General features: G+C 36.5%; 1 protein-coding gene across 1 annotated transcript in view; it reads right to left on the minus strand.

Annotated features, from left to right (window-relative positions):
- The window catches only part of RUNDC3B (RUN domain containing 3B), a 65,453-nt gene that overhangs the window by 20,366 nt on the left and 31,697 nt on the right, over positions 1 to 13,390 (minus strand). Inside the window, exon 8 of the mRNA XM_075746248.1 lies at positions 9,218 to 9,375. Within this exon, the coding sequence (XP_075602363.1) occupies positions 9,218 to 9,375 (158 nt within the window). The remainder of the gene's footprint in view (positions 1 to 9,217; positions 9,376 to 13,390) is intronic.

Genomic DNA, 13,390 nt, shown 5'->3' on the forward strand with positions numbered 1-13,390 from the left:
AGATATTAGGAAGAAATTCTTCACTGTGACGGTGGTGAGGCACTGGAACAGGTTGCCCAGAGAAGCTGTGGATGCCCCATCCCTGGCAGTGTTCAAGGCCAGGTTGGATGGGGCTTTGCGCAGCCTGGTCTAGTGGAGGGTATCCCTGCCCATGGCAAGGGGGGTGGAAGTAGATGATCTTTGTGGTCCCTTCCAACCCAAACCATTCTATGATTCTATAAGGTCCTTCAGAATGCCGTATTTCTAATTACAAAAAAGTGAATATGGGAATGCTGACTGACTTTCAAGGGCAGAGGACCATGTTGGTTCAAAAAAAATTCTTCCTAGCAGCTGAATGGAAATTAATACAACTACCAAACTATGCAAATGGTAAGACAGAGCTTCAAAGTCTAAGGTAATTGCAGGATGAAAAAAAAAAAAGCAGGATGAAAATCTGATCGGGGGGGGGGAGGGGGGGGATGGCCCCAAACAAAAAAACACACACAGAGAAAAGAACAGTAGAAATGGAGAAATAGGAAGGAAAAACAGGTGGCAAATAAAAATCTTTTCCAAGTGTAATTTGAGTTATAACCTCGATAACAAAATACCAAATATTTTAGTTTAAGTGGTTGCATAAGAATACCTCAATGACAAACAGAAAAAGTACCAGTCTAAATCTCAAGCACTTGCTATCCAAATAGAAAGGCAGCTAATAAAAGCTTCTTGCTCAAGAAATCAAATACCACACTACTATTTTCTTGGTTATAACTTCAGACATTTCACTTTCTCTATTTTAAGCCTTTCTTTTTCTATTTTTAAACCATTTAAACTGTGTTTTATTTTACCAAAACACTGAAAAAAGTCAAGACACAAAGTTGTAGCCTTAAAATTGGATTTTGAAGAAAGAACAACAAGTTGTATCCTAAATTTACAAACACTATCCCTAATTTTAAAAAAATCCAAACATTTCTGTGACTGTGTGTGTATGCACACTGACCTGTAACTCAGCTTTCTTTTGGTCAAACTATTTGTATCTAGAGGAACTTTTAATTTTGTTTTGAAAGTATAAAAGTGGAACTTTCTATTCCTTTCTACTGGATGAAACTTAATTCTCTATCTGTTTTACTTAAACCAATAAATATAGCCACATAAAACTGAAGTTTAGGATAATTTAAATATCAATTTCTTTTGTCTAAAGAATCTTAGAGATACTGCTTCAGTGTATCAATTATAAAATATTTCTGCAAATACAGAACTAGCCTCTTCTTACCATTCTAACCTGGCATCATTCTTCCACCTTTACAAAAATTGGTTATATTTTTGCTATGTGTCATAAAAAGTCCATTTAGTTTGGTATTGAACTTTATGTAACTTGCATTAAATGTATTGGAAGAATGTAAAAATAACTTTTGTTCAACTGTTCTCATTTATGTATAACCAAGACCAAATACTAGCTTTTCCCATCAGTATCTTCCAGAATATAGAAGCAAATCTACAGTAAATGACTATGAGGGTTAAGAAATTAAGCAAGAAAAATTGAGACTATCAGAAGCAAATGGTAATGCAAGTTGATTTATCTAAATGAGTAAAGCACAAAGAGACCAAATTCAGTCTCTATGATTGTACTCCAGGAGTTAATGATTATGCATCATGATTGACTTACTCTATTTTTTTAGCTGATGTTCTCTATCCCCTCCATTTGGAATTCAAAGAGGAAAATGTTGATGTTTATTGTATAGGTCCTTTAGCACTACTATGCCAAAGCAAGTATTCTTTTTCTGCCACAGTTCAGGTAATATTAACAGTGGAAGAAACTCCATGACCCATACAACATGCTTTGCTACTGGGAATGCACATTATTTGCAACTGCGTTGCACTGAGGCCCCCAAAGGTTTGATACTTCTCATTATTATTTTGAAAGGCCTTAGTTCCCCCGTTCCCAGCCTTTTAATTCTACATTCGATAAAAATTCTGGAATTTGGAATGCGTGAAGTGCTAATGTCCAAGTAACTTAAAGCTTGCTTCTTTTATGCAATGCCTTTATCCACAGAAGTATAGCCATGGGAGAAAAGAGAAAGGGTACCACTATAAAAACAGATTTTAGTATTATAAAATAAAAACTCAGAGAAGGGGACACATTGCCATGCTAATGTCATTAAGTATGCAAATGGTCAAAGTGAAAGTTCCTATGATTCTCTAATCCACTTAGGGAAAAAAAAATAAAAGAAAAAAAGAGCAGAGAGAAGAGACTCCTTACAAAAATGAGTATTTTTCACTTTGGAGTCAGCCAGTGTTTTGCTGTAAATTTACCAATACATCTTATTCTTGAAGACACTAATAACTTCAAAAGCTTTTAACTTTTTTAAAATTTAAGGTTTATTTTAATACAAGCCTTTTATACTCCCTTTTTAAAAGTTCAGAATGAGATATTAAAATATAAGGGTTTAAGAATAAATCCCTCCTTATCTACTTCACCTTGCAGAGTAAGTCCTTTTCTTCAGGCTGCTATCAATCCAGAAACTTTTGGCTTCCTGCTGCGCAATAAAACCATGTAATCCCTCTGGGTTCTAAGAATAGCATGTCCTCCGTCACGTTGGAGGCTTGGCTGCAATTTTGTTTAATTCTGCATATTTCTTTGCTGTGTCTCACTCTGTATGCTCCACTCTGAATTGCAGGAGTCTGTTTGTCCATGTACTACGCCCAGTTGAACTTTCCTAGTTATACTCTTAAGCAAAAAGGAAACTCCCATGTTGCAGGTTTTCACCTTACTGAAAACAGAACCTTCCACTTTACTGAAAACAGAACTTTCCTTCTTGCTGTCTATCCACACCTTTGTAAAACAGAACAGGCATACAATATTGCAGCAAACTTCAAAAGAAAGAATTCTACAAAAATAAAATCCAAAACTCTGCCTAGACAAAAGAGTTTTAACATCTGTCAAAATATGCAATATTTTTTCTATGCTTTTAAAAAAAAGAATAAATACAGACAAGTTGAGAAAAGGAGGAGCTGAAAGCAGACCAGACTGCAATGCTAAGGTTTTAAAACTGCTGCTGCAAATTTGAGGGAGACAGAGGACATACAGGAAGCATTACAAATAAAAGCATGGCTAATGTGAAGTATGGTTTGATGGCAAGGATCTGTGAAAGCTTTAAAAGGAAAGAAGGATTAGCATCCTCAGTTTTGACATTCTAGGAAAGAAATTCGGCAAGAAGATCAAACATTAAATTTTAATCTTCCAGTTCCTTTCAGTGAGAAAATAAAGCAGCTACAACAAATTGGATTTACTGTATTTATGCAGTTGAGGAATACAGCTTCTTAAAAAAAAAAAAGTATTACAAGAAGACTATCTGAAAGTGAAGGTAAGAGCGCTAAAGAAGTGACCCAGCTTTCCTGTTTCTCTAGATGATTTAGTTTTTGAGTGAGGGTTACAAAGCCAGGTAATCCACATTTAAAGTTTTATTCACAAGGAGACACAAAACACAGGCAGAATTTCAAAGCCTTTGCTCAGACTCTTCTCCTTCTGTTTCCTTGGACATGCTTTTCTCAGCTTTGTCCCTGACAGCACAGTTATAGCCTACATCCTCTCCAACTTTGTGCCTTCATCTGTGACCCTCCCCTGCCTGCTCTCAGGCAGAGTATTTGTGGCAGCACCCTGAAGGCTCTAGAGCATTTACAAACAGAATCTTCAAAAAGCATGGAAAAGCACAGATACTACTTTCATGAGCAAGTTTTTTTAACCAAATGGGGCATGATCAATCTTTGGAAATGAATCATCTTTGCTACAAAGAATATAGTAAATCTTCCTTTGAGTACTCCATAATAGATCTGATAGAACATGGTGTATTTGATACAGAGAAGCTCATTTTGCCCGGACTTAAACAGGTATGAATTTACTCTGGCATGCTGCTCCCGCAGAACTATTGTGGCTCTATGTTCAGGCACTGCTGAGAATGAGCCGATGGACTTCTCTGAACAGCATCTGTATTAGCCTGAGCTCAATGCAGGCTAACAAAGGGAAAAATAGGTGTGTGGACAGAGTACTCCAACAGTCAATGCCTGGAAAATGAAGCATAGTGAAGTGAAGCATAACTGACAGGCTGTGTACAACTTAGGCATGGAAACATACACAGAACATTTACTGTAATTAAAGAGTATCACTGATGCAAATAGTCTCTCAAAGTTGCAACTAAACTGTCATTTCCTGTCTTTACAAAGATATTTGTATTATCCAGATGGGAACTGCATTATTGCTGGATCTATCAGACAGCTATATTAAAATATTCAGAATGGAATACATGCACTGTTTGGGCCTGGAAAAGACTGACCAATTCTGAAGAAACAGCCAGACAAATTAAAGAAATCTAGCTTTAAGATTTGCTAAAACATACAAAAAAATATTAATTATACAGGCAAGCTTAATACAATGTAAACCAGGAGTGTCCCTATAATTTAATTTGAGTCTTATTTGTGCCATAACCAAAGACAGAATTCCAAACACTGAAGAGTTTTCTTGAATTTCCTTCCCTTCACAGGGCCCTCCACAAAACACCCAAAAAAGAAGGGATAGAGGAAGAAACAACAGAGGGAGATAAAAACCAGAGCAGTATGAAATATAGCATAGCCACTGAATCTAAGAAATACATTTTCAATACCTGTGATAAATTTAAAAAAAAAATAAAAATAAAAATATTGCACCAGTTGGGACAAATGGGCCGTACCACCTTACAGCAGGCACACCAGCTTGAAAACCTGAAAAATACCTTAGGAGGAAACCCATGTAGGTAAACATTATGCACTATTGTCATTTCAACTAAAATCACAGCAGAGGAAAAAAAAGTTTTAAACATTTTGAGCTTTTTTTTAAACCTTTGTATACAATGGCTTCCTTTTTCCTTATCACTTCATTTAAAAAGCTTTTTTTGTTAAAGTGATTACCTTTTATAACATCAGTCAGTCACTATGCCAGAGATGAGTCACTATTCAGGAAATTGATGGAATCTCTCTTGTAATCATATGTCAATATTTGACATATATAAATATCAATATCAGATGCAGAATCTGAACTTTAAAGTGACAAAGATCAGCAGAGTTTGCCTTAAACACAGGCAGTGTGTAAATCAAAAGAAAGACCAAGAACCACCTCTAAGGGGCAAAAAGCCTGTTGAAGCTGAGATAAAGAGTTTTAATGCAAGGATGTCGAGGGCAAACAGTTCCAGATTTTGCCCAGTCACTACTTTGACTGAGCTAACAACTAGTCCTTCAAGGTGGTGGTCTCCAAAGTGGGGTGCATAAGACAATCCTTTAGGGTACAGGAAAAAAATACTTTTTGTACAGTTAATAAATGAAAAAAATTAAACATAGGGTTTATTTCATCTTTATCACATCCTTTATAATTTCTATTTTTGTCTATGTTTTATAATGTATATCATATATTAGTATGGTAGCACAAGTATATACTTTATAAATAAATAAATGTATCTATTGGGGGGGGGGCTGGTGCTCAGAATTTTTTTACTGATGGGGTGTGCAATCAAATGTCTCTCTGCTCCAAAAGACATTCAACACTTCCTTGCAGGATCTTAGAGGAGGAAGAAATGGCTGCCTCCACAAGCTTTGAATACTGCAGGATACAGTTTCTTGATTTTTTGGGATCCCTCTCCCATCACGTTTTGAATGTTATGGAATTCAAACTGTTTTCTTCAGTTAGACACACTGTGGATCATAGGCTTCTCTTGCTTGTTCTCCTGTGAGCTGTTCTTTTTAAGCACCTCAAGGCCTTAAGAACTGCCCCACCCTCAATGTAAAAATACGCTATTTCTGTTGAGAGTGGAGCCAAAAGCACTGTTCTCTAATATTCAACTACAACAAGTCCCAGATAAAAACACATCCCAGTGACAGCAAACACTTCTGAAGAAAGCAAATGAAAGCCAGAATATGCCTCATCATTATTACAATTGACACATATCACTAGGCTATCACTTCATCTGGAGATGCTGAAAGTGCGGTAAAAGAGCAAGCTGTTCTTAAAATATAACAGAACAATTCCAGTTGGAAGGGACTTAAAACGATCATCTAGTCCAACTGCCTGATCACTTCAGGGCTGATCAAAAGTTAAAGTATATTATTAAGGGCATTGTCCAAATGCCTCTTAAACACTGAGGCTTGGGGCATCAATCACCTCTCTAGAAAGCCTGTTCCAGTGTTTGACCACCCCCTTTGTACAGAAATGTTTCCTAATATCTAGTCTGAACCTTCTTCTTGATCAGCTGTGCATTAGTTTAAACGTGTCTGACTGATGATCAGGTGCTCTACTGCAGTTTCATTTTTCTAACTTGATTTGCCACCAGACACCTGCCAGCAAAGTGAGGTGTCCAATCCCTAGATGGGTGGGCATATTGCTAAGAAATTCCATTAAGTTGAGAGACATAAAAAAAAAGTTGCTCTTTTGTAAATAACTAATTTGATAATTTTTCAGCCTTACTATTTTCCAGATATTGGTATTCATGAGATCTATGAAATGGCTTTTAACTAAACTGAAAACTGTGTTGTTCACTGTAGTTTGGATACTCAAGCATGTGATACAAAGCCAAGAATACTGAAAATTCTAGAACATTAAGTTCTGCATAACAGCTGTAAAATAAAAATTACTTTCAAGTTTCTCCAATCTCCTATCTCCATATTTATTTCATGCTTTACAGCAAATTGCCTTGTTAAGTGTGAATATGGAAAAGTTTCTCTGCAGGTAATCTAATTTATAACCTGAAAGCCTTGTCGATCACTAGTGTTATCTGGTTTCCAAGTCAGAAACAATAACCCATACTGCCAAGAAAGCCAGATGTTTATTCCCTACTTTCACTTTTTTTGGGGGGTGGGGGTGTGCAGAGCAGACTTAGACACAGACTCAGATTCTGCCCAAATCCATTGAGAGTACACATAAAGACTTTTGACTTGCATGCCTGTGAAATACCACTTTGGAAACTTTAACAAATACTTACTCAACAGAAATTTGAAGCGGTAGAACTTGCTACCTTAACAACAACAGCCAGTGGAATAGAAAAGCATCATTAAAAAGAAAATATAGAAAGTTTATTTATAATAGTTTCCATTACACAGCAAATGATCCTAAATCAGATCTCAAAGTGTTTTACAAACAGCAATGTAATATGTCTCGGGCAGAATTACAATCCCAAACTTGCTCTTAGCTGCTGGTAAAGAATTCAGAAAGATTACAGCATACATTCACTACTTCAAAATGCTATTAATGGTAGGGGAGCAAAACACTAAGATTTGGAATTACATGAACACCATTCTAAAACACTGGACCATAAAAGCAATTGGCCAAAACTCATGCCTCATTACAGACATATTAGTGATACAACATATTCTGCTGTCAGGTCACTCTTGGTCAGAAATAAAAAAGCAGAAGGAAAAAACAAGTATGAAAGAATGATTAAAAGATGTTCATTATGACTGGTGTTCACCATCAGAAACCTGCTAGGAATAGTTCGTCCTTTCCCTCTCCCCAATAAGGAACTATGAGTTCCTAACACACTTTACGAAGAGTTCATCTGAGAGGCACACTACACTCACAACAGTAACAATGCAAAATTATACCTCTCTCTCTCCGAGTATCTAGTGCAGTCCAGGCTCCTGACTGCAGTGTCTTATAAACAGCTATACAAGAACGCACTATCAAGATACAACAGAAACTGCTCCACAATTCGAGCCTTTACATAAGAAAGCCAGCAAACAAAATCAAACCCCAAAGACTGAGATCTTTAGAACAGCCTGAGATATTTAGAACAATAGTTCAGCTAAAAATTAACAGCAGGTCTGAACATTCATGATTTCCAAGTATCAGAGTGGGTTTAAATGAGCTCACATCTCCCCTCTGCCAAATAATCGGAGAAGCCAAAGAAGCATAACGTGAATCATTAGCTGTATCAGTAAGTTCAGAAAAGAACTGAAGAACAGGTATCTCAAAAGCTTACAGGCAATCAGAAAAAAAGACGACGACTCAAAAAACATATTTTTTTCTTCCTCAACTCTAAAATTGGCAGACATAAAATGCAAATGCTGTATTCCTGAGGATTTTCATAAAATCCATTTCAAGCACTGGCAATAAAATGATCTACCACAAGATAAGGAGGAGAAGGGGGGAAAAAAAAACCAAAACAAACAAAAAACCAACCCAAAACTTTGTTTACAAGCTTTGTAAGTACTTTTTACTGCATAGGAAAGACCCTTCCGGGTGGTGTCTCTGTGAGACGTTAGGCAGAGGGAACTAAAGTACCCTAAAGCCATCTTTATATTCACTTCATCCTGGTTTGTTTCAAAGGCCACAGATGCCTTCCATTTTACTTCAGGGTTCAGGCACATACAGATTACTCCAGATATAAGGTGAAATAATTTATCTTGTATTTGGTAGGAACAGAACAGAACATACAATTACTTCAGATGCCTACTATAGCCGTCTTGTGGCAATTTATCCCCACACAGTGAGTCCTCCATCTCTCTTGGTCTTTAAACATTACCAGGGACAGTCTCTGCAAAGGGACAGTACCTCTCTACCCAACAGAGAAAGCTGGGAGAATAAACTACCTAAGAATCATAAGATACTCAAACATTTATCATATTAGCATATCATCCTATTAAAAAAATTAAACCTTTTCCTGTTGTTTTAGCATTTTGCCTTGCATTGAAGAAAGGGTGAGTAGCAAACTATTTCATCAGTTTGAATATTTTTAGGACTACCAGATGAAATTCTACTGCATCTGAGCCCCATGCAAATAAAATAGAATGTATGCAAAGAAAATAAATATTTAATTATTGTCTCTTGCCTAACATTTTAAAAACACTGTTCAAAACAAAGCTGCTTCCAATATTTTTTAAGGGTAGCCTTAAAGATGGAAGTAATAAAATATAAAGAACATTTTATAAAAAGGTGTTAAAAATTTAAGCAAGTTTACTGTAAGCTATTTCAGACCTAAAAAAAAATAAATCTCAGAATTCTTCTGTTGTACACTACTACAGCTTTCAGGACAGCCATTTCTGAATATAAGACTTGTCAGGGAAAAAAAAAAAAGAAGCTAAAATACATCAATTTCTTCAAGAAGTTCGACTCATTTCCACAGGACCAGAAGTTCTTCATATATATATATATATATATAGCTAAATAAGTTCAATAAATTAAGCAATATTGCTCTAACACCGTTTCTCCATTATACTAACTTACAACTGGTCTTGCAGTTCCACAATGATATATTCCAGCTGTTCCTTCTCCATTTTATGGGCTAGATCCATATCTTCAATTCTTTGTAGTAGCAGTTTATTCTGTGAGACAGATTCAGATAGCTGGTTTTCTCTGAGTCGTACCAATTCTTCAAGGTAACCCTGGAAATATCAGTGTTAGAAAGCCTTAAAGAACACAGTATCAAAAAGACCTTTTCATTATGTATGTTCACATTTTTCTAGTTTAAGATGTATGCAGTTCTTCAGTTTTGTTGTAGGTTTTTTTATTATTTTATTTTCAAACATACTAGTAAATTTGTTGATGTTTCCTAATAGTTACCAAGAAAATAATTTACTGGTTTATATTCCCATGGAGGAATAGAATAATGGCTGAAACAATGAGACAGGAACCCCACCAGCATGAAACATCATTTTTCAAAACCAACATAGAACAGTCACTAGTACAAGAAAAAGATCAGAACTCTATGACTTAACAGATGCAGAATGTTAGATATTGCATAAGAAGGACAAGAGTAGAATGTATCTATATGGATCTGTATAGTTAATGAAAGGGATCCAGAATTATTATAAAAGAAAACCAACATTATTTTAAAGTTTCTTTGAAAACTGCAATACCACATCACATATTAAAATGACAAAGAAGAAATCTATTGAAATAAATATTCATCTACAGTAAAGCATAAGGTAGGACAACTGGTGAAGGTCACTTCTTTTAGTAACGTTGGATATGTACAGCTAGAATGTGCATGTGCATTTATGTCATCATTTTTCCAGCTGTCCTGGTTTTGGCAGGGATAGAGTTAATTTTCTGCCTAGCAGCCGGTATAGTGCTGTGTTTTGGATTTAGGATGAGAATAATGTTGATAACACACTGATATTTTAGTTGTTGCCAAGCAGTCAAGGACTTGTCAGCTTCTCATACTGGCCTGCCAACAAGAAGGCGGGGGGCTCCCAAGAAGCTGGGAGGGGACACAGCCAGGACAGCTGACCCAAACTTGCCAAAGGGATATTCCATATCATATGATGTCATGCTCTGTTTGTAACAAGGGGTGGGCTGGGAGGCAGTTCAGCTCGAGAACTAGCTGAGTATCGGCTGAGTGGTGAGCAAATGTGCTGTGCATCACTTGTTTTGTATGTTATTATTATTATCTTCCTTTTCTGTCCTATTAAACTGTCTTTATCTCAACCTACAAGTTTTACCTTTTTTTTTTTTTTTTTTATTTTCAATTCTCTCCATCCCACTGGCAGGAGGGGAAGCGTGAGCAAACAGCTGTGTAGTTATTTTAGCTGCCTGCCAGGTTAAACCATGATACCAGTTGATACTATAAAAGATATGAGGTAGTCCTAATCACACTCCAACTACTTAGTCATTTACAAAAATCCACAATGTGAGTATTTAACAGCAGCTGTGATGGCAGGCTGGTCACAAAGTATGCTCACAAATTACACATCTGGTTACAATACTAAGGAGCTATTTCTTTTTCTTCTTCAAGCAGAGTCCCAGCATGTCAGATTCTTAGTTAAAGCTGGATACAGTAAGTCTGTACTGCATAAAATTTTGCACATTCCTTGAAGCCTGTGGAAAAATGCGTAACTCTTTCATAGGTGCCCATATTAAAAAAAAAAAATAAAAAAAAGGTAATTTTCACAGACACAGAACAGGCATAGTCCTATTGAGTAGGAAAACAGGTTTCACATTAGTAAAATGCTACTAATATAATCCATCACAACAAAGACAATTAAGAGTTTGGAGCATCTCTCGTATGCGAGGAGGCAGAAGGAGCTGGGATTGCTCAGTCCAGGGCTGGGAGGGAAGGGAAGAGCAGGAAGAAGAGAATCATATCAATGTGTATCAGTATTTAACGGGAGGGTGTAAAGAGAATGGAATTGGACTATTCCCAGTGAAAAGAGGCAACCGAAAAACTTTTTTTTAACTTTTTTTTTTAATTTTTAAATAAGCACTGGAACAGGTTGTCCAGACAGGCTGGGGAGTCTGCATCCTTGAGATATTCACAACCCAACTGAACAAGGCTCTGAGCAAGGGCCTGAGACTAGGCCCTGCTCTAGTCTACCTTTTTTTGAGCAGGAGAGTTGGACTAGACAATCTCCGGAGGTGCCATCTGTCCACAACTATTCTATGATTCTATGATTAATTACAGTTCTATCCACTGGATGTATTTATATTTGACAGGAATTTATGTTAGTTTCGGTACAAGTTCCAAGGAATCTTGAGAGCTTTTCAGTATGCCTAGTTCTGCCCTGTCAAATGTTACTGTTATCTTGATTGTTAAGGTACTCCTTGGAGCCTTAAGTAGTGTTTTCAAAGTACTAAATGATGCATTAGGACATACACAAATTTTCTGCCTCCCAGAAACATTAAACAGACATTTTACAAAAAGATTTTAGATATGAAGCATCAGTATCAGAATACTACGGACAATTAATACCTCTACCTATAATGACATGGAGATGCATCATCCCACCACTGAATGCATATAAAACTCCAGCATAAACAGTACACAAAGAATTTAGGTGTTTTCTACACAGAAGTGAACAGTTTACACCATTCCAAAATAGGGAAGGGATAACTTCCACATAAGTAATAAATGTGTAAACTATGACTCATTAATCTGGGCAAGAGACAACTTGGAAAAGACAAACTCATCGTATTTCCAGAGTGGTCTGGAGAGGGCAGGAAGGAAGCGACTGTTCATTAAAATATAAGAGCTAGGCACCATGAAACAAAGCTAGTAGGAGCCAGATTCAAAAGACAGAAAAGGATGTGGCTTTTCACACAACAGATGGTAGATATGCAGAATACTTTGCCAAAAAAGTTTACATGGGGTCAAGGAGATATTTGACAAGTATTTGGAAGAGAGATCCATTACGGGTTACTAAACAGACAACCCTTATCAGCTTCAGGAAGTCCTTGAGCTGATATGTGTTGGCCAAGAAAGTATCAGACGAAAAACAGTGCAAATACATTTGCTTTGTTTTTATTCTTCCCTCTACATCTACTTCAGGCAAGTATCCAAGATAGAATAGCAGGATAACCAAGGATTCTTGGTCTAAACCAGCATAGCATTGTTGATCCAATAAAGCAATGCTAGGATTTACCTTGGTAAAATAATACCTGACCCTATCATGCCACTCAAACAACTCAGAAGATATGGATGCCTTTATCTCAGCTGAAATCCAGTCATTTGGTATATTGTGACCCTTGCAAACTTCATTCACCTGTGCTATTAATGACTGCACATACTTAGGAGACACAAAAGGAATTTATCATTGTTTGCACAAAGTGAATGACAATAGAGCAAAAGATGGATTTATCTCACTACTATTTTAATTCACTATATCAGTTACTAAAAATACATTATTTTCAACTTGGTCTTCTTGTCACAAACATCCAGTTTTCCAACACACAGAATGTCAACAGCCCCTCTGTTTGAAAGAAAACACTCTGTCTCTGATTGACTGGTACCTACTGCATTGTGTGCAACTTGATTGTTGCTGCAACTTACTGCCATGAAAAAGGTCTCGAAAGGGAAGGAGAGAAACACTCAGGAAAAAAGCTCTATTTCATGGTCCATCTAACCTCTTAACGGTCATTTGTTCAAGTTATAATAGAACAGATGTAGTATACTTGAAGTGAATTAAATAAAAATTTGGCAGGAACATCCCAAATGAAAATTAGACAATGGAAAATTTTGTGTCTGTGGGAATAAAAAAGTTATTTGGCTGCTGTAATTGTCAAGTAGGCATTCTAAAGGAGGACAAGTAGGGAAGTGTCAATGGCTGTCAGAGTAGCTATCATTTTGAAAATTGTATTAAATGTACCAAAGTTTTCAAAGAGTTATCATGAAACTGATTTGTATTCACCCCTACATCAGTTGACTATAAAAGTTGGCAGTTCATTAAGAAAATGCTACAAGGAATAATGTGACTCACTAAAATAGTAATGCTCAAAAATTTGAAATGCTCAGTATCAGATAAACGAATAACTTCCCATAGAGTAGAAATGTTTCTGGATCTTAGACTCCTGAATAAACCAAACCCTCAATTTGCTGCTACAGCCCCTGAAGATCTTTGTGCTTTTGCAGACTTAAAGCTACCCAGTGATTCTGGCTAGTGGATTTGGACACCATGTTTCCGT

The sequence above is a fragment of the Balearica regulorum genome, chromosome 2, assembly GCF_011004875.1.
Source record: "Balearica regulorum gibbericeps isolate bBalReg1 chromosome 2, bBalReg1.pri, whole genome shotgun sequence".
Lineage (NCBI taxonomy): Eukaryota > Metazoa > Chordata > Aves > Gruiformes > Gruidae > Balearica > Balearica regulorum.